The sequence below is a fragment of the Macaca mulatta genome, chromosome 13, assembly GCF_049350105.2.
Source record: "Macaca mulatta isolate MMU2019108-1 chromosome 13, T2T-MMU8v2.0, whole genome shotgun sequence".
NCBI lineage: Eukaryota > Metazoa > Chordata > Mammalia > Primates > Cercopithecidae > Macaca > Macaca mulatta.
The window spans coordinates 5,655,123-5,676,768 of NC_133418.1; the positions used below are offsets into that span (position 1 = coordinate 5,655,123).

The 21,646-nt window shown below is 46.7% G+C and overlaps 1 protein-coding gene and 1 non-coding gene across 8 annotated transcripts in view; both read right to left on the bottom strand.

The window, feature by feature from the left end:
* FAM178B (family with sequence similarity 178 member B) overlaps positions 1–12,229 on the bottom strand; it is a 122,767-nt gene extending 110,538 nt beyond the window's left edge. For 3 of the 7 annotated variants that reach the window (XM_077958810.1, XM_077958811.1, XM_077958809.1), the window contains exon 1: positions 9,661–9,818. In XM_077958810.1, the coding sequence (XP_077814936.1) occupies positions 9,661–9,783 (123 nt within the window). In that variant the 5' untranslated portion in view covers positions 9,784–9,818. Of the gene's footprint in view, positions 1–9,660; positions 9,819–12,096 lie in introns of those variants that run through there. The other 4 variants (XM_028832190.2, XM_028832188.2, XM_077958812.1 and 1 more) reach the window with 2 other exon arrangements.
* LOC114672042 (small nucleolar RNA U13) lies at positions 218–320 on the bottom strand. Its single transcript, XR_003722241.2, has one exon. It is a non-coding gene; the product is annotated as a small nucleolar RNA U13 (small nucleolar RNA).
* Positions 12,230–21,646: the final 9,417 nt, after the last annotated feature.

Below are 21,646 nucleotides of genomic sequence, written 5' to 3' on the forward strand. Positions count from 1 at the left end.
GATTCTCCTGCCTCAGCCTCCCAAGTAGCTGGGATTACAGGCACCCACCACCACGCCTGGCTAATTTTTGTATTTTTAATAGACATGGGGTTTTACCACGTTGTCTGGGCTAGTCTCGAACTCCTGGCCCCAAGGGATCCACGCACCTCAGCCTCCCAAAGTGTCAGGATTACAGGCATGAGCCACCGTGCCCAACCCACTCTCTTTTTTTTGGTAATCTCAGATGGGTAATACATTGACTTCGTAATAAGGTCTCAGGGCGGCACATCTCACACATACATGTGAACACTCAGTCATGACGCTTATGAACCACAAAGGATCATTTCACTGTATTAATGGTATATTTTGATAAAGAAAAATCCTTAACTTTAATGCAGCCAATTTATCAACATTTTCTTCTATGGTTGGTGCTTTCTGTATCCTAAGAAACTGTCCTTTTTGGGAGGCCGAGGTGGGCAGATCACGAGGTCAGGAGATCGAGACCATCCTGGCTAACACAGTGAAACCCCGTCTTTATTAAAAATACAAAAAAATTAGCCAGGCGTGGTGGCGGGTGCCGGTAGTCCCAGCTACTCAGGAGGCTGAGGCAGGAGAATGACATGAACCCGGGAGGCGGAGCTTGCAGTAAGCAGAAATCGTGCCACTGCACTCCAGCCTGGGCGACAGAACAAGACTCCATCTCAAAAAAAAAAAGAAATTGTCCGCTAGGCTGGGCATAGGGGCTCACACCTGTAATCCCAGCACTTTCGGAGGCTGAGAAAGGCAGATCCCTTGAGTCCAAGAGTTTGAGACCAGCCTGGGCAACATGGTGAAACCCCGTCTCTACAAAAATTACAAAAATTAGCTGGGCATGGGCCGGGCTCAGTGGCTTACGCCTGTAATCCCAGCACTTTGGGAGGCCGAGACAGGCAGATCACAAGGTCAGGAGATTGAGACTGTCCTGGCTAACACAGTGAAACCCCATCTCTACTAAAAAAATACAAAAAATTAGCTGGGCATGGTAGCTCACGCCTGTAATCCCAGCACTTCGGGAGGCCGAGGCGGGCAGATCACGAGGTCAGGAGATTGACACCAACCCAGCTAACATGGTGAAACCCTGTCTCTACTAAAAATACAAAAAATTAGCCGGGCATGGTGGCGGGCGCCTGTAGTCCCAGCTACTCAGGAGGCTGAGGCAGGAGAATGGCGTGAACCCAGGAGGCGGAGCTTGCAGTGAGTGAGACTGCACCACTGCACTCCAGCCTGGGTGACAGAGCGAGACTCGGTCTCAAAAAAAAAAAAAAAAAAAAAAATTAGCTGGGCATGGTGTGGCGCACCTGCAGTATCAGCTACTTGGGAGGCTGAGTGGGAGGATCACCTGAGTCCAGGAGGTCAAGGCTGCAGTGAGCTGGGACTGCACTACTGCACTCCAGCCTGGGCAACACAGTATGACCCTGTCTCAAAAAAAAGAAAAAAACCTTCCTTTATTCCAAAATCATGTACATATTCTCATATGCCAGCTTTGAGAATTTTTATTATTTTATATTTCACATTTGGATCTATAATCCACACAAGATACATTCTTCACTTTTTTACTGATGTATAACTTACAGTACATATATATTCATATAATATATGCACTTTTAAATATATATATAATAATTATTATTTTATTTTAGAGACAGGGTCTGGCTGTGTTCCCCAAGCTGGAGTATAATGGTGCAATCTTGGCTCTGCAACTTCTGCCTCCCAGCCTCAAGTCATCCTCCCACCCCAGCCTCCCAAGTAGCTGGGACAACAGGTGTGCACCACCATGCCCAGTTGTATTTTTTGTAGAGATGGGGTTCCACCATATCACCCAGGCTGGTCTCCAACTCCTGAACTCAAGCAATCCACCCGCCTCAGCCTCCCAAAGTGCTGGGATTACAGGCATGAGCCACTGCACCTGGCCTAATTTATTTATGTATTTATTTTAGAGACAGAGGCTGTCTCTGTCACGTAGACTGAAGTGCAGTTTCGTGATCACAGCTCTTTGCAACCTTGAACTCCTGGGCCCAAGCAATCCTCCTGCCTCAGCCTCCTGAGTAGCTAGGACTACAGGTTTACACCACCACGCCCAGCTCATTTTACTTTTTTTTTTTTTGGTAGAGACAAAGAGTTCTTGCTATGTTGCCCAGGACGGTCCTGAACTCCCAGGCTTAAGCAATCCTCCTGCCTTGGCTTCCCAAAGTACTGCGATTACAGGCGTGAGCCACTGTACCCAATCTAATTTATTTTATTTTAGAGATACAGTCTCTCTCTGTCACATAGACTGGAGTATACTATTATCGTCATAGCTCCCTGCTACCTTCAACTCATGAGCTGAAGCAATCCTCCTGCCTCAGCCTCCTGAGCAGCCAGGACTACAGGCACACACCACCATGCCTGGCTAATATTTTTGTGGAGACAGGGTTCTTGCTACCTTGCCCAGGTTGGTCTTGAACTCCTGGGCTCAAACAATCCTCCTGCCCCAGCCTCCCAAAGTGCTGGGATTCCATGAGCCACCATGCCTGGCTCTAAATGCACAAATCTTAAGTGTTCAGCGTGATTGATTTTTATGTACATATATGTACATTTAGTATAAATGTGTGTGTGTACATATATATGCATATACGTACATATGGTAACCATGACCCAGATCAAGATATTGCTTATTTCTTACATTCTAGAAGTACCTCCTCCAGTCAATAACCCTAAATATAACACTACTCTGCCTCTATCACCATCAATTATTTTGCCTGCTCTTGAACTTCACATACGTAAAATCATATATATATATTTTTGAGACATAGTCTCGCTCTGTTGCCCAGACTTGGGTGGCGTGATCACGGCTTGCTGCAGCCTCAACCTCCTGGGGTCAAAAAATCCTCCTGCTTCAGCCTCCTGAGTAACTATGACTACAGGTATGTGCCACCATGCCCAGCTAATTTTTATATTTTTCTGTAGAAACAGTTTCATTGTGTTGCCCATGCTGGTCTCAAACTCCTGGGCTCAGGTGATCCGCTTGCCTTGGCCTAACAAAGTACTGGCATTACAGGTGTGAGCCATTGCACCCAGCTAAATCATAAATTTTATACACTTTTGCATATATTTTGTTCAACATTATGCCTGTGAAATTCATCCACATGTAGCATGCAACATGCTACATGAACTACTGCTACATGTATGTTGTGGCATGCTATATGCCTGTAATAGTTTATGTAGCAGTTCAGTAATTTTTATTACTATATAATATTTCATCATATGCGTAACTACTACTTATTTATCCATTTTGCTGTTTTTTTTAAATTTATTTATTATTATTATACTTTAAGTTGTAGGGTACATGTGCATAACGTGCAGGTTACATATGTATACTTGTGCCATGTTGCTGTGCTGCACCCATCAACTCGTCATTTACATCAGGTATAACTCCCAATGCAATCCCTCCCCCCTCCCCCCTCCCCATGATAGGCCCCGGTGTGTGATGTTCCCCTTCCTGAGTCCGAGTGATCTCATTGTTCAGTTCCCACCTATGAGTGAGAACATGCGGTGTTTGGTTTTCTGTTCTTGTGATAGTTTGCTAAGAATGATGGATTCCAGCTGCATCCAAGTCCCTACAAAGGACTCAAACTCATCCTTTTTTATGGCTGCATAGTATTCCATGGTGTATATGTGCCACATTTTCTTAATCCAATCTGTCACTGATGGACATTTGGGTTGATTCCAAGTCTTTGCTATTGTGAATAGTGCTGCAATAAACATACGTGTGCATGTGTCTTTATAGCAGCATAATTTATAATCCTTTGGGTATATACCCAGTAATGGGATGGCTGGGTCATATGGTACATCTAGTTCTAGATCCTTGAGGAATCGCCATACTGTTTTCCATAATGGTTGAACTAGTTTACAATCCCACCAACAGTGTAAAAGTGTTCCTATTTCTCCACATCCTCTCCAGCACCTGTTGTTTCCTGACTTTTTAATGATTGCCATTCTAACTGGTGTGAGATGGTATCTCATTGTGGTTTTGATTTGCATTTCTCTGATGGCCAGTGATGATGAGCATTTTTTCATGTGTCTGTTGGCTGTATGAATGTCTTCTTTTGAGAAATGTCTGTTCATATCCTTTGCCCACTTTTTGATGGAGTTGTTTGTTTTTTTCTTGTAAATTTGTTTGAGTTCTTTGTAGGTTCTGGATATTAGCCCTTTGTCAGATGAGTAGATTGCAAAAATTTTCTCCCATTCTGTAGGTTGCCTGTTCACTCTGATGGTAGTTTCTTTTGCTGTGCAGAAGCTCTTTAGTTTAATGAGATCCCATTTGTCAATTTTGGCTTTTGCTGCCGTTGCTTTTGGTGTTTTAGACATGAAGTCTTTGCCCATGCCTATGTCCTGAATGGTACTACCTAGGTTTTCCTCTAGGATTTTTATGGTATTAGGTCTAACATTTAAGTCTCTAATCCATCTTGAATTAATTTTCGTATAAGGAGTAAGGAAAGGATCCAGTTTCAGCTTTCTACTTATGGCTAGCCAATTTTCCCAGCACCATTTATTAAATAGGGAATCCTTTCCCCATTTCTTGTTTCTCTCAGGTTTGTCAAAGATCAAATGGCTGTAGATGTGTGGTATTATTTCTGAGGACTCTGTTCTGTTCCATTGGTCTATATCTCTGTTTTGGTACCAGTACCATGCTGTTTTGGTTACTGTAGCCTTGTAGTATAGTTTGAAGTCAGGTAGCGTGATGCCTCCAGCTTTGTTCTTTTGACTTAGGATTGTCTTGGCGATGCGGGCTCTTTTTTGGTTCCATATGAACTTTAAAGCAGTTTTTTCCAATTCTGTGAAGAAACTCATTGGTAGCTTGATGGGGATGGCATTGAATCTATAAATTACCTTGGGCAGTATGGCCATTTTCACGATATTGATTCTTCCTATCCATGAGCATGGTATGTTCTTCCATTTGTTTGTGTCCTCTTTTATTTCACTGAGCAGTGGTTTGTAGTTCTCCTTGAAGAGGTCCTTTACATCCCTTGTAAGTTGGATTCCTAGGTATTTCATTCTCTTTGAAGCAATTGTGAATGGAAGTTCATTCCTGATTTGGCTCTCTGTTTGTCTGTTACTGGTGTATAAGAATGCTTGTGATTTTTGCACATTAATTTTGTATCCTGAGACTTTGCTGAAGTTGCTTATTAGCTTAAGGAGATTTTGGGCTGAGACAATGGGGTTTTCTAAATATACAATCATGCCATCTGCAAACAGGGACAATTTGACTTCTTCTTTTCCTAACTGAATACCCTTGATTTATTTCTCTTGCCTGATTGCCCTAGGTAGAACTTCCAACAATATGTTGAATAGGAGTGGTGAGAGAGGGCATCCCTGTCTTGTGCCAGTTTTCAAAGGGAATTTTTCCAGTTTTTGCCCATTCAGTATGATATTGGCTGTGGGTTTGTCATAAATAGCTCTTATTATTTTGAGGTACGTTCCATCAATACCTAATTTATTGAGCGTTTTTAGCATGAAGGGCTGTTGAATTTTGTCAAAAGCCTTTTCTGCATAAATTGAGATAATCATGTGGTTCTTGTCTTTGGTTCTGTTTATATGCTGGATTATGTTTATTGATTTGCGAATGTTGAACCAGCCTTGCATCTCAGGGATGAAGCCCACTTGATCATGGTGGATAAGCTTTTTGATGTGTTGCTGAATCCGGTTTGCCAGTATTTTATTGAGGATTTTTGCATCGATGTTCATCAGGGATATTGGTCTAAAATTCTCTTTTTTTGTTGTGTCTCTGCCAGGCTTTGGTATCAGGATGATGTTGGCCTCATAAAATGAGTTAGGGAGGACTCCCTCTTTTTCTATTGATTGGAATAGTTTCAGAAGGAATGGTACCAACTCCTCCTTGTACCTCTGGTAGAATTCAGCTGTGAATCCATCTGGTCCTGGACTTTTTTTGGTTGGTAGGCTATTAATTGTTGCCTCAATTTCAGAGCCTGCTATTGGTCTATTCAGGGATTCAACTTCTTCCTGGTTTAGTCTTGGAAGAGTGTAAGTGTCCTGGAAATTATCCATTTCTTCTAGATTTTCCAGTTTATTTGCGTAGAGGTGTTTATAGTATTCTCTGATGGTAGTTTGTATTTCTGTGGGGTCGGTGGTGATATCCCCTTTATCATTTTTAATTGCGTCGATTTGATTCTTCTCTCTTTTCTTCTTTATTAGTCTTGCTAGCAGTCTATCCATTTTGTTGATCTTTTCAAAAAACCAACTCCTGGATTCATTGATTTTTTGGAGAGTTTTTTGTGTCTCTATCTCCTTCAGTTCTGCTCTGATCTTAGTTATTTCTTGCCTTCTGCTAGCTTTCGAATGTGTTTGCTCTTGCTTCTCTAGTTCTTTTAATTGTGATGTTAGAGTGTCAATTTTAGATCTTTCCTGCTTTCTCTTGTGGGCATTTAATGCTATAAATTTCCCTCTACACACTGCTTTAAATGTGTCCCAGAGATTCTGGTATGTTGTATCTTTGTTCTCATTGGTTTCAAAGAACATCTTTATTTCTGCCTTCATTTCGTTATGTACCCAGTAGTCATTCAGGAGCAGGTTGTTCAGTTTCCATGTAGTTGAGCGGTTTTGATTGAGTTTCTTAGTCCTGAGTTCTAGTTTGATTGCACTGTGGTCTGAGAGACAGTTTGTTATAATTTCTGTTCTTGTACATTTGCTGAGGAGTGCTTTACTTCCAATTACGTGGTCAATTTTGGAGTAAGTATGATGTGGTGCTGAGAAGAATGTATATTCTGTTGATTTGGGGTGGAGAGTTCTGTAGATGTCTGTTAGGTTCGCTTGGTGCAGAGCTGAGTTCAAGTCCTAAATATCCTTGTTAACCTTCTGTCTCGTTGATCTGTCTAATGTTGACAGTGGGGTGTTAAAGTCTCCCATTATTATTGTGTGGGAGTCTAAGTCTCTTTGTAAGTCTCTAAGGACTTGCTTTATGAATCTGGGTGCTCCTGTATTGGGTGCATATATATTTAGGATAGTTAGCTCTTCCTGTTGAATTGATCCCTTTACCATTATGTAATGGCCTTCTTTGTCTCTTTTGATCTTTGATGGTTTAAAGTCTGTTTTATCAGAGACTAGTATTGCAACCCCTGCTTTTTTTTGTTCTCCATTTGCTTGGTAAATCTTCCTCCATCCCTTTATTTTGAGCCTATGTATGTCTCTGCGTGTGAGATGGGTCTCCTGAATACAGAAGACTGATGGGTCTTGACTCTTTATCCAGTTTGCCAGTCTGTGTCTTTTAATTGGAGCATTTAGTCCATTTACATTTAAGGTTAATATTGTTATGTGTGAACTTGATCCTGCCATTATGATATTAACTGGTTATTTTGCTCGTTAGTTGATGCAGTTTCTTCCTAGCCTCAATGGTCTTTACATTTTGGCATGTTTTTGCAATGGCTGGTACCGGTTGTTCCTTTCCATGTTTAGTGCTTCCTTCAGGGTCTCTTGTAAGGCAGGCCTAGTGGTGACAAAATCTCTAAGCATTTGCTTATCTGTAAAGGATTTTATTTCTCCTTCACTTATGAAACTTAGTTTGGCTGGATATGAAATTCTGGGTTTAAAATTCTTTTCTTTAAGAATGTTGAGGCCGGGCGCGGTGGCTCAAGCCTGTAATCCCAGCACTTTGGGAGGCCGAGACGGGTGGATCACGAGGTCAGGAGATCGAGACCATCCTGGCTAACACAGTGAAACCCCGTCTCTACTAAAAAATACAAAAAAACTAGCCGGGCGAGGTGGCGGGCGCCTGTAGTCCCAGCTACTCGGGAGGCTGAGGCAGGAGAATGGCCTGAACCCGGGAGGCGGAGCTTGCAGTGAGCTGAGATCCGGCCACTGCACTCCAGCAAGGGGGAGTGAGACTCCGTCTCAAAAAAAAAAAAAAAAGAATGTTGAATATTGGCCCCCACTCTCTTCTGGCTTGTAGAGTTTCTGCTGTGAGATCTGCTGTTAGTCTGATGGGCTTCCCTTTGTGGGTAACCCGACCTTTCTCTCTGGCTGCCCTTAAGATTTTTTCCTTCATTTCAACTTTGGTGAATCTGGCAATTATGTGTCTTGGAGTTGCTCTTCTTGAGGAGTATCTTTGTGGCGTTCTCTGTATTTCCTGGATTTGAATGTTGGCCTGCCCTACTAGGTTGGGGAAGTTCTCCTGGATGATATCCTGAAGAGTGTTTTCCAACTTGGTTCCATTTTCCCCCTCACTTTCAGGCACCCCAATCAGACGTAGATTTGGTCTTTTTACATAATCCCATACTTCTTGTAGGCTTTGTTCATTTCTTTTTCTTCTTTGTTCTTTTGGTTTCTCTTCTCGCTTCATTTCATTCATTTGATCCTCAATCGCTGATACTCTTTCTTCCAGTTGATCGAGTCGGTTACTGAAGCTTGTGCATTTGTCACGTATTTCTCGTGTCATAGTTTTCATCTCTTTCATTTCGTTTAGGACCTTCTCTGCATTAATTACTCTAGCCATCAATTCTTCCACTTTTTTTTCAAGATTTTTAGTTTCTTTGCGCTGGGTACGTAATTCCTCCTTTAGCTCTGAGAAATTTGATGGACTGAAGCCTTCTTCTCTCATCTCGTCAAAGTCATTCTCCGTCCAGCTTTGATCCGTTGCTGGCGATGAGCTGCTCTCCTTTGCCGGGGGAGATGCGCTCTTATTTTTTGAATTTCCAGCTTTTCTGCCCTGCTTTTTCCCCATCTTTGTGGTTTTATCTGCCTCTGGTCTTTGATGATGGTGATGTACTGATGGGGTTTTGGTGTAGGTGTCCTTCCTGTTTGATAGTTTTCCTTCTAACAGTCAGGACCCTCAGCTGTAGGTCTGTTGGAGATTGCTTGAGGTCCACTCCAGACCCTGTTTGCCTGGGTATCAGCAGCAGAGGCTGCAGAAGATAGAATATTTCTGAACAGCGAGTGTACCTGTCTGATTCTTGCTTTGGAAGCTTCCTCTCAGGGGTGTACTCCTCCCTGTGAGGTGTGGGGTGTCAGACTGCCCCTAGTGGGGGATGTCTCCCAGTTAGGCTACTCAGGGATCAGGGACCCACTTGAGCAGGGAGTCTGTCCCTTCTCAGATCTCAACCTCCGTGTTGGGAGATCCACTGCTCTCTTCAAAGCTGTCAGACAGAGTCGTTTGCGTCTGCAGAGGTGTCTGCTGCGTTTGTTTAGTTTACTGTGCCCTGTCCCCAGAGGTGGAGTCTACAGAGACAGGCAGGTTTCCTTGAGCTGCTGTGAGCTCCACCCAGTTCGAGCTTCCCAGCAGCTCTGTTTACCTACTTAAGCCTCAGCAATGGCGGGCGCCCCTCCCCCAGCCTCGCTGCTGCCTTGCCGGTAGATCACAGACTGCTGCGCTAGCAATGAGGGAGGCTCCGTGGGTGTGGGACCCTCTCAGCCAGGTGTGGGATATGATCTCCTGGTGTGCCTGTTTGCTTAAAGCGCAGTATTGGGGTGGGAGTTACCCGATTTTCCAGGTGTTGTGTGTCTCAGTTCCCCTGGCTAGGAAAAGGGACTCCCTTCCCCCTTGCGCTTCCCAGGTGAGGCAATGCCTCGCCCTGCTTCAGCTCTCGCTGGTCGGGCTGCAGCAGCTGACCAGCACCGATCGTCCGGCACTCCCCAGTGAGATGAACCCAGTACCTCAGTTGAAAATGCAGAAATCACCGGTCTTCTGTGTCGCTCGCGCTGGGAGTTGGAGACTGGAGCTGCTCCTATTTGGCCATCTTGCTCCGCCCCCCTATCCACTTTGCTGTTGATGAGCATTTGGGTTACTTCATTTCAAGGTATTATGAATAAATCTGCTATGAATATTCTTTTTTTTTCCAAGACAGCTTCACTTATTGTCCAGGCTAGAGTGCAAAAGCATGATCTCGGTTCACTGCAACCTCTGCCTCCCGGGTTCAAGCGATTCTCCTGCCTAAGCCTCCTGAGAAGCTCAGATTACAGGCACGTGCCACCGCGCCCAGCTAAGTTTTTGTATTTTTAGTAGCGATGGGGTTTCACCATGTTGGCCAGGCTGATCTTCATCTCCTGACCTCATGGTCCACCCGCTTCGGCCTCCCAAAGTGCTGGGATTACAGGTGTGAGCCACCGCACCCGGCCGAAGTGGTACATGAAAACTTCCACTCCGCCACCAGGAAGACAATTTGCCCCACCTGTTCAATACAGTTCCCGCTCAACAAACCCCAATTTAGCATCTCCTATGTGTCAGGCAGTATGCTGAGCACTGGGACCTCAAGGATGGGGAAAAGGTGGTCTCTGCCCCAGAGGAGCTTACTGGCAGCAGGACGTTTCTGTCATGGGATAGACCCAGGGCTCACTAACACTCCAGGGGATGATAAAGCCTGGGGCTCACTGGCCCAATCAGTGTATTCAGACTGGCTGGCTGCCCAGCAGGCTCTTGGGCCAGGGCTGCCTGCTCAGTGGGCAGCTGATTCTAGCTGCTGCAAAACGCCTTTCACTCAAAGGTGCTATCTACCAGTGGTTATACAGCATTCCAATTTCACCTGGAAGGGAGAAGCAGCGGCCAGCTGTGTCTTCTCTTTCCCAACCACAAAGTAACACGGTTTTCATTTGTGTCTCTGTTGTTTCAGGCTTTTGCCAATCCCCTCCCTCCCTCACATGCCTTGAAACAAGCACTTTCAAAGACCAAGACCTCAACAACACAAGGATGCAGGCTGAGGCGTCTCCCACTCTGGGTCCTGCCTGCAGTTACTGGACTCAGGCCATGGCTGACTCCTTCATCACCCCTAAGATGCTGCTGGGTTTAAGGCACTGTGACTTTCTGTGCCACTAAGACTGACAAAAGCTTGTCAAGTGAACCATGACACAAAAAAAGACACAAACTGTGGGACCCAGCCCAACTTCAGAGCTGTTAAAATGCGAGCAAAAATGCATCCCGGAATGGATGGAAACCCATCATTCTGGTTGGTGTGACCTGCTCCAGTGCCTACAGGACGTGTCCTGACAGCGTGGGAGGGGATGTGAAGGCCCCCCAGTCAAACAGGGGATAGCGTTAGCATCTGAACTTTACTTTGTCCTCTCTTTCCCTCCTGGGGCCCAGTACCCGCCAGCCAGGACCTGTTCCTCCTCCATCTCACATTCTTTCCAGGTTCAGGACTTAAATATATCTTGTTGCTCAACTCCTTGCCTTGGCCATGTTCATTCTACAATGCAGCCCACAGATGGCGACCCCTCTGTCCAGCACATCCCTCCGCCTGGGCTCCTGTCTCCCCAAGTCCTGCAAACCCCAGCCCCAGCCTTTAGCGTTCAGCCGCCCTCCCCGCCTCCCTCATCCTCCCTCGCGGCCTCGCAGTGAGATTTCAACATGGTTTTTTTTTTTTTTTTTTTTTTGCTCTTTTACTTTCCTGACTAAAAGAAAAATAAAATAATTTGTTTTAAAGTGTAGCCATGAGGCCAAATAATTACGGAATCCCACATGCTTTGGGCTCTGATGTCAAAAGAGCCAAAATGAATTCAGACTATTACAACGGTGCTGTTTTTGCGAATACTGCTTTTTCAAGATGCCTTATTCCTAACATCAAGTTTTAAATCCATCCTTTTAAACAAATATTTAATAGCCTGGGAATGCTGGCGAGGGCAGCGGCTCCGGTCAGCAAGGACTGAGCTCACAATTCGAAAGATGAAAGGAGATGAGTTCTACCCACACAAAAAAAAGTAAAACGGTCTCCAGCGTCATAAACTCCACATCCATCAAACTGGGCAGGGGCCGGGAACAGAAAGCCTTTCTGGAAAGAAAACACCAGCTGCCCTTTGCACTCTGGGGAACATTAAAAATCAAAACAAAACAGACCACATCAACCAAAGCATACACCAGTTCTCAAATCAATCGAAGGAAAGTTCCACCCCACCAAGGCCGGCCTGTGGAGAGCAGGGCCCCGCTCACGTGGAACCTGAGCCACGCAGGGTTGCAGGAACCTGAAAAGCGACAGAGCAGCCCGGCGGACGCTGGGGCCGACCCGCAGGGCCTGGACCAGCCGGGAGTCCCAGGGAAGTCGAGGGCTCTCTGAGCGCCCACCACGGGCCCCTGCGGTTCCTCGGCCTCAGTTTCCTCACCTGTAAAATGGAGCCGCCGATCCTGCCTCCTGAGTTGTGGAGCGAGGCCCGCACCTGGCAGCCTTGGCCACGGAGGGCGGGAAGGGCAGGGCTCCGGGGCCGGGGGCGAAGGAGGGTGGCTGGAATTCGCACGGCCTGGGAGGACGGGGCCGGCTAGCCGGGAAAGAAAGCAGGAGCAGGCTCCCCAGGCGGCGCGGTGGGAGGACCCCAAGAGCTGCCTACGTAAGTCCAGGGGCCGCCAACGTTGCCAAAGATCCGGTTCTGGGGATTGAGTTCCGGCTCCAACCCAAGGGGCCCGCGCGCGGCCGCCGCCGCCGAGGTTGGCGGCCACGTGCGCACCCTCTTCCTGTTAGCCCTCACGTGGCACCCGCTTCCTGTTAGCCCTCACGTGGCACCCTCTTCCTGCCCGCTCTCCACGTGCGCACCCTCTTCCTGTTAGCCCTCACGTGGCACCCGCTTCCTGTTAGCCCTCACGTGGCACCCTCTTCCTGCCCGCTCCCCACGTGCGCATCCACGTGCGCGGAGCTGGCTGGCGGAAGCTCCTGCCCCCAGGTAGGCCGGGGACACGCGCGCTCGTGGCCTGCATTTGCCAAGATGGTGAGAGAGTGGCCCAGCACGGTGCCTCATGCCTATAATCTAGCACTTTGGGAGGCTGAGAGGGGACCATTGCTTCAGCCCAGGAGTGAGAGACCTGCCCGGGCGACATGGCGAGACCCCGTCTCTACCAAAAATACAAAAATACAAAAATTAGCCTGGCGTGGGCCGGGCGCGGTGGTTCACGCCGGTAATCCCAGCATTTTCGGAGGCCGAGGAGGGTGGATTGCTTGAGGTCAGGAGTTCCAGACCAGTCTGGCCAACGTGGTGAAGCCCCGTCTCTACTAAAATTACAAAAAAATGAGCCGGGTGTGGTGGTTGGCATGCGCCTGTAATCCTAGCTGCTCCAGAGGCTGAGGCAGGGGAATTGCTTGAACCAGGGAGGTGGAAGTTGCAATGAGCCGAGATCGTACCACTGCACTCCAGCCTGAGCGACAGAGCAAGACTCGGTCTCAAAAAAAAAAAAAAAAAAAAAAAAAAAAAAGCCGGGCGTGGTGGTGTTTACCTGCAGCCCCAACTATTTGGGAGGCTGAGGTGAGAGCATTACTTGAGCCTGGGAGGTGTAGGCAGAGGTTGCGGTGAGCCTAGATCGTGTCACTGCGTTCCAGCCTAGCCAAAGAGCAAACCCCCATCTCTAACACACACACACACACACACACACAAACACGTACGTTGAGATAGCTCTGTCTGGCATTGAGGAGCTTCCCTTGATGGGAGATTTACACAATTATTCTTAAAGGAGTGGGAATGGGCGTTACTGTTAAGCATGTTGCGGGATCTCGCGGATGTGCGTGTGCATGCTAGTACACCAAGTCACATGTCTTATTAGCATTTTAATTCTTAACCCAGGGGTGTGTTTTTTAGCATTAAAATGAGCATAGGTCATTCCAAGGACACTCTAATCATGGGTTTCTGTACTTGTGTGAATTTGGGGATTTTCCCTTCTACTGTTCATCCTCTTTGCTGCAGGATGTTCTGACCAGGAGCCGGATGTAGTTCATGCACCAGTGGGCGGTTTGTTCTCTCCATCAATCTGGCAAGTTCATTGCCCTTTAAAGGAGGCTGTGACCACCCTATCTAACCGACCTCATTTTCCCCCTCGGAGACTTTGGGTCCATGTTCTTATGAATTGTGGAGGGCTGGGTCATTTTTTCTGGAGCTGCTTCATGCTGAGACAGGACCAGGGCCCGCAAAAGCCTCTTCCTGCTTGATTTAAAGTGATAGGGGTCATATCCTTCTCTGGGATAAGTTGAAATCCTTGCATAACTATCACTCTGACGTGGAATTGTAACCTAGAAGACACAGACTTTACATGGAGCTTAAAAAGCAAGGACCAAAGGTCAGTAGTAATAAGATGGCTATTTTAGGTCCCATGAAAGGTAGCAGAATGAAGCATCACATCATTATTCAGCAAGCAGAAGAACAAAAAGAGCTCCTACAAATAGGAGACCTGAGATGGGACTATCTTACGTTAAAGTAATCTTAATCTCTTTATTTGGGGTGTTGGTGTCTTTTCTTGAAAATGAATGTTAGGTCTTCTATAGACTTACAAAAGGATTTTTGATCTTTAGTTGTTGATGAAGAGTCCTGTGGAAACATAAGGGAAACAATTTTTATCCTAGAGAGATGCACCCAGCTGGCAATGTCCTGGATTCTCTGGACTGTGGTGTGTTATGCTAGTCAGCTGGGCTACTGAGAGTGCTCCTATGAGAAGGGATTCAGTTGCTTTCATTGGTTTTAAGGAAGCCCCCGACGAGGGTAGGAAGCTTTCCCCAACAAGGGAGTTAGGCATTCAAGTCCTCGAGTCTGCAAATTAAAGATTGGGTGGCTGGGCGCGGTGGCTCACACCTGTAATCCAAGCACTTTAGGAGGCCAAGGCAGGAGGATCACAAGGTCAGGAAATCAAGACCATCCTGGCCAACATGATGAAACCCTGTCTCTACTAAAAATACAAAAAATTAGCCAGGTGTGGTGGCAGGCACCTGTAGTCCCAGCTACTCAGGAGGCTGAGGCAGGAGAATGGCATGAACCCAGGAGGTGGAGTTTGCAGTGAGCAGATGAGCAGAGATCGTGCCACTGCACTCCAGCCTGGGTGACAGAACGAGACTCCATCTCAAAAAAAAAAAGGAAACTGTCCTCTAGGCTGGGCATAGGGACTCACACCTGTAATCCCAGCACTTTCAGAGGCTAAGAAAGGCAGATCCCTTGAGTCCAAGAGTTTGAGACCAGCCTGGGCAACCTGGTGAAACCCCGTCTCTACAAAAGACAGAGCAAGACTCCAAAAAAAAAAAAAAGGTTGGGTGAAGTATCTGTTCCGGGTTTTTCATCAATTCCTGTGGCAGTGCAGTGTTTGGCCTACTAGGGTCAAGGGCAAAAGGTAAGTAAGGACTGACAGGCTGGTCTCTGTATGTAATAGAAAATTAGCTACACCTGCCACGTCCAGGGTCACTGGGTTCCTCTGTGGTAACGGGGACTGAATGACAGCCGGTGTTAGCCTTCGGGCTTCTCGGTCTTTAGTCAGGGCCATCAGGGAACTGGAGGCTCCTCTCTCCCTCTGGAGTTGGGGACGGTCCCGCTTCTGGTGACTGGCATCTCTGCACTGTGGATATGGTCTAGGTGGAGTGGACTTTTGGGCATTTTGCTCCTTGGCCTGGCAGTTTTGGGGCCAGTGTCCTGGTTTTAAGTGTAGCAGGTGTCCCCAGATTGGGGCTTGGTCTGGACACGGTGGCTTGTTCTCTCTGATAGCGAGGGCCAATAATCAGAGGCCTGGTGTATGTCTCTTGCCTCTTCCCTCTTTCACTTTTTAGCCTCTTCTACTCTGTCTCGTTATAGAAGACCTTGAAGCCTACATTAAGTAGCTCTTTCGTTGGTGCCTGGGGACTTACAGCCAGTTTTTGTAACTTTCTCTTAATATCTGGAGCAGACTGACTAATAAAATGAGTCCCCAGAAGAATTTGAGCTGCCTCAGAGGCAGGATCTCCACTGGTCTATTTTCCTAATGCCTTGTAACAAGGCATCTCTGTGAAGACTCAAAAGGACCATATTATATTTCAAAGGGGCTGGGTTGGAGATTGGTCTTGGGAGCCGCTCTTACTTGGAGGAACGCTAGAGGCAATCACTTTAATAAGAACTCGGAGGTCTCTTGCCAGAGCTTCACCAGAGTCGTCTTTATGATTAGCTTTTTCTGGCTCTCTTGAGGACGGAGGTCTCCAGGAAGCATGTAAATGATCACTTACTCCGAGAGTGGTAGTGGCTTGCTGGGTTATTTTGGCAACAAAGGAGGAGCCATTGTTGCTTTGGAGTGACTTAGGTAACCCAAATCGGGGAAAGATTTCTTTTAAGAGGCACTTGTGCCTTTTCTGTTTTGGTGGAGTAGGTTTCAGTCCATCCCATGAAAGTATCTATAAAGACTAGTAAGTGCTTAAATCTTTGTACCAGTGGAACTTAGGGAAGGTGTAACTGCCAGTCTTGCCCTGGGTACCTTCCTCTCTTCTGTACTGGCATCAGTAATGGAAGTGGCCTTATTCTCCCTTCTGGGTTATCGATAGAGTAAAGTGGTCTCGCTCTAGTGTCTGCTTTTGCAGTAGTAGCTAAGCCTGTTCCCTTAAGGGCTCATGTGACCAAAGCGTTAGAGTGCCCCTTCCTAGGTGTAACCCCCTTTGATTGATTTGCATTGATGACTTTGAGGTATTAAAAATTTTGGCCGGGCGTGGTGGCTCACGCCTGTAACCCCAGCACTTTGGGAGGCCAAGACGGGCGGATCATGAGGTCAGGAGATCGAGACCATCCTGGCTAACATGGTGAAACCCCGTCTCTACTAAAAATACAAAAATTAGCCGGGCGCGGTAGTGGGCACCTGTAGTCCCAGCTACTCGGGAGGCTGAGGCAGGAGAATGGTGTGAACCCGGGAGGCAGAGCTTGCAGTAAGCAGAGATCGCGCCACTGCACTCCAGCCTGGGCGACAGAGTGAGACTCTGTCTCAAAAAAAATAAATTAATTAAACAATAAAAATAAAAATTTTGAATTTTGGGTCCACAATCATTAGGGTCTTGTGAATATCTCTGTTCGGTTGCACACTCCCTTTCAGTTTGTGTGTCTGCAGGCACTAGCTCAGGAGCCGTAGTTTCTGGGATGGAAGCCCTACTACAAATGGAAGGGATGCAGTCTGTTTAGCAGTTGCATTTGCTAAATTAATCTTTTTTGTTGTTGTTGTTGTAGAGTTCCCTCTTTGCTGTCCCCTGCAATGCATAACATCAACTGGTAACTGCTTAGTCTTTGGGCTAAGTCTCACATTGAGAAAAGAATGTGAACTCGAATGGTCCCTGCCTCTTTGTTAGTTAATTCCCTAAGGGGGAGTAGCCTCTTTTCTGGCTTTGGTGGGTGTCCTAGCGAGACTGGGCCCTTCTGGGAGTGTTGGGTGAACAGGCTGATATGGAAGAGGTGCAGCAGAAGACTCCAAGTCTGGTGAGGAAGGATCACGAGAAGGAGTAGAAGCTCTAGAGGTTTGAGGAAGGATCCCTGGACTAGATTTGAAGAAGGAGAGCTGTTAGTGGGAGGTATACTTCCTAATACAGTATCACGAATTACATCAGGTTCCCCTGAACCCTTCTGAACAACATGGGCACAACATATTTGTCACTGGTCTCTAAGACACTTGTGGGTTTTAATTTTTTTTTTTTTTTAAACAAAATCTTGCTCTGTCGCCCAGGCTGGAGTGCAGTGGCGTGATCTCGGCTCACTGCAAGCTCCGTCTCCCAGGTTCTTGCCATTCTCTTGCCTCAGCCTCCTGAGTAGCTGGGACTATAGGCGCCCGCCACCACGCCCGGCTAATTTTTTGTATTTTTAGTAGAGCTAGGGTTTCACCGTGTTAGCCAGGATGGTCTCGATCTCCTGACCTCGTGATCCACCCGCCTCAGCCTCCCAAAGTGCTGGGATTTCAGGCGTGAGCCACTGTCCCTGGCCTCCACTGCCCTAACTTCTTTGTCTGTGTTCAGGGTCTGTGTCCTTCAGACCCTCCACATTCCTCCCAGAAGACCCTGGAAGGAACAGAAAGGGAGCTTTGGCAAACAGGGCTGCTTTAGGTAGTTCAGCAACCCCAGCACAGAGGATCCTTGCAGGGCCTGGCCACATCCAGCCAAGGACCTCCCCAGTCTCTTCCTCTTCTTCCTCCTCTCCTTCCATCCCTTCCCTTCTCCTCCTCCTCTTCCTCCTCTTAGGATCTCTCTTCCCTCCGCCCTGCTCTGCGGAACCACATGCTACATGTGCCCACTCCTGGTGAGTTGATCTCTCAGCCCAGTTAAGAAGGCATCTTTCAAACGGTCCCTTGGATAGTGATCCTAGTGATGGGACCGACTTAGGGGAGAGGGGCTGCAAGTTGGCCTTGCTCCTTCCCAACTCCTCTCATGTGAATGGCTGCTTATTCTTGCAGAGGTCAGCCTGGAGTGACACTTTCAATTATTTTATTCACTTATAGCCCCACTTTGTGTAATCATCATGTTTTGATCCTCTACTATGTGCTATATACAGTACATACATTTTAACTTATTCCCTGTAATCACCCTATAAAAGGGAAATTAGAGGTTCAGAGAGGTTAAGTAAATTGCTCAAGTTGCACAGCCATGAGGTGAGGGCCATTTGAACGCATGTTTCTCTGATTACAGAACCCATTCCTTCCCCTCCATATTCCACTGCCCGATTTCAAAAAGGTTATTAGAGAAAAGATAGAAAATCCAAACCAGGAAGAGGAGGAAAAGCCAAACTTTGTTCAGGAAGGCTAATGTGATTGTTGTGAATGAACATTAAACCTGGCTCTGAGCTTCTTGGAAGCAAGAGAAGAAGGGAAGGGGGTGGGGAACACAAAGGACTCCATGCGTCTCTCTCTAATATAGAGTTCTATGGTAGAAGGAAATAACGTGTTTTTCCTTATTTCCAATTCCAAAAGTAATTTCTCCTGTGTGATTTTATACAAGGACATTATGTAACAAAATGGTTGTAGGTTTGAATAACCAGGTATATCAGAAGATGGAGAAACAATTGTCCTGTATCATGCACCCTTCATTATGCAGTCATTCAACAAAGCTGAGCACCTGCCACACTGCCTAGACCCAAAACATGTGCCAAAAGATAATAACCCTGCCGTGTACTCAACCCCACAAAGGAGGTGTGCCCGGAGGGCTGCAGGAGCACACAGAAGCAAGATGGCAACCCTGCCTGGGAGAGTCCAGTGACCTCAGACAAGGTAACATTTGCCCAAAGTCTTGAAATTTGACTTGGAATTTACTATTTATCTCCAAGAGGATAAAAAGCATTCAAGGCAAAGGGAATAAAACGTGCAAAGGCGTGAATGCTTGAGGCCTGAGATGTCGCTTATCAGTGGGCAAGTGCAGGACTGCTAGGTGTCAGCCAGCCTGAGGAGGACCTTACGGGGCCGGGCAGAATCCAGTTCGGGTTCAGGACTCAAGGAACAGGCCAAACAGAGACGGGAGGGGTGGGAAACAGGGAGTCCTGAAGAAGGTGGTGGTAAAATTGGAGTGTGGGAGTGGATGTCAAGGCCCTTAACAGGGGCCACTCCAGGGACTGTCGCTGGGGAAGAACTGACAAACATGAGAGAGATGGGAGAGGGATTCCACTGTGTAACTCAGAGGATGACCCCATTTACAAGATGAGTGGGGTCAAGGTGAGCTCAGCTGGAAGCCATGCCAATTTTGTTTGTTTGTTTGTTTGTTTGTTTGAGACGGAGTTTCATTCTTGTCGCCCAGGCTGGAGTGCAGTGGTGCAATCTCGGCTCACCACAACCTCCGCCTCCCACGTTCAAGTGATTTGCCTCCTGAGTACCCGGGATTACAGGCACCCACCACCACGCCCTGCTACTTCTGTATTTTTGGTAGAGACAGGGTTTCTCCATGTTGGTCAGTCTGGTCTGGAACTCCTGACCTCAGGTGATCTGCCTGCCTTGGCCTCCCAGCCATGCCAATATTAAGAGCCCACACAGGATGGGGGGCTGAGGTCTAACAGGAAATTATTCCTGTAGATTGAGTGTATAAAATCAGAACAAACATCTGTGAAGGTAACACTTCCAGACACTACTCATGGGCCTAGGAGTCCTTTTGGGGTGAAATGCCTTCCCTGAGGACAGAACTGAGATGCCAGGAGGAGGGATGAATGACTAATGTGTGTCTTCATTATCTTCCTTATATGTTACTTTTTTTTTTTTTTAACTGCAAAGAATATTTTCTTTTATATATCACTAGCTGTGAATTCTTGTCATGAGTTGTTACATAAATGCTGCCTAGGGCCATTATCCAAGTGGCATGACCATTTTATGTCCACAAGTCACTTCTGTATTGATAGAATTTTCTCTTTTTTTTTTTTCTGAGACAGAGGCTCACTCTGTTGCCCAGGCTTGAGTGCAGTGGTGTGATCTCTGCTCACTGCAACCTCCCCCTCCCAGGTTCAAGCAATTCTCCTGATTCAGCCTCCCTAGTAGCTGGGATTATAAGTGCTTGCCACCACGCCAGGCTAATGTTTGTATTTTTTAATTTTTTTATTTTTGAGATGGAGTCTCGCTCTGTCACCCAGGCTGGAGTGCAGTGGCGCGATCTCGGCTCACTGCCAGCTCCGCCTCCCGGGTTCACGCCATTCTCCTGCCTCAGCCTCCCGAGTAGCTGGGACTACAGGCGCCTGCCACCATGCCTGGCTAATTTTTTGTATTTTTAGTAGAGACGGGGTTTCACCGTGTTAGCCAGGATGGTCTCAATCTCCTGACCTCGTGATCCACCTGCCTTGGCGTGAGCCACCGCGCCTGGCCTACAGTGAGATTTTTAAGAGACATTTTCCATGTCCACAGCCTATTGTAAATGCTGTACCACTTTCTCTTCCAACGGCTTTCCTTTGCCTGCAAGAGGAGTTCGAATAAAATAAATGTTTTGCTTGATTTCTTTGATGTCCTGGATTTTCTGTAGTTCTTTATTTTTCTTCAATCTGTTCATTATACATTTAGCTTGGCGTTTCTTTTGTTTTTATTTTAAGTTCTGGGATACATGTGCAGAACATGCAGGTTTGTTACACAGGTACACATGTGCCGTGGTGGTTTGGTGCACCTACCAACCCGTCATCTAGGTTTTAAGTCTCTCATGCATTAGGTATTTATCATAATGCTCTCCCTCCCCTTGCTCCCCACCCCACGACAGGCCCCAGTGTGTGATGTTCCCCTCCCTGTGTCCATGCGTTCTCATTGTTCAAACCCCACTTATGAGTGAGAACATGTGGTGTTTAGTTTTCTGTTCCTGTCTTAGTTTGCAGAGAATAATAGCTTCAAGTTTCATCTGTGTCCCTGCAAAGGACATGAACTCATTTTTTGTTTTAAGGCTGCCTTTTTTTTTTTTTTTTTTTTTGAGACAGAGTCTGTCTCTGTGACACCCAGGCTGAAGTGCAGTGGTGTGATCTCAGCTCCCCGCAACCTCCGCCTCCTGGGTTCAAGTGATTCTCCTGCCTCAGCCTCCTGAGTAGCCAGGATTACAGGTGTGTGCCACCACACCCAGCTAATTTTTGTATTTTTAGTAGAGACAGGGTTTCACCATGTTGGTCAGGCTGGTCTCGAGCTCCTGACCTCGGGTGATCCACCCATCTCAGCCTCCCAGAGTGTTGAGATTACAGGCGTGAGCCACCGCGTCTGGCCAGCTTGGCATTTCTGTTTAATCTCTTCAGCTCTCTTAATTGCATCAATAGTTTTATTCCATAGGGCTTGCTGGTGTTTGATAGGTTCATTTCTACGTTTTTCAAATTCAAATGAATGATCCACTGTAAGCTCTTTACCAGGAATGTTTTAGTCCACTTGACTCTGCAAGAATTGCATCTCTTTTAAAGTTTTTATGACATTTGGATTTTCAAACTCTGAACACATTGTAGTCATTGAGAACAAAGATCATGCTGTGGCTAGGGTAAATGGGCCCTAAAC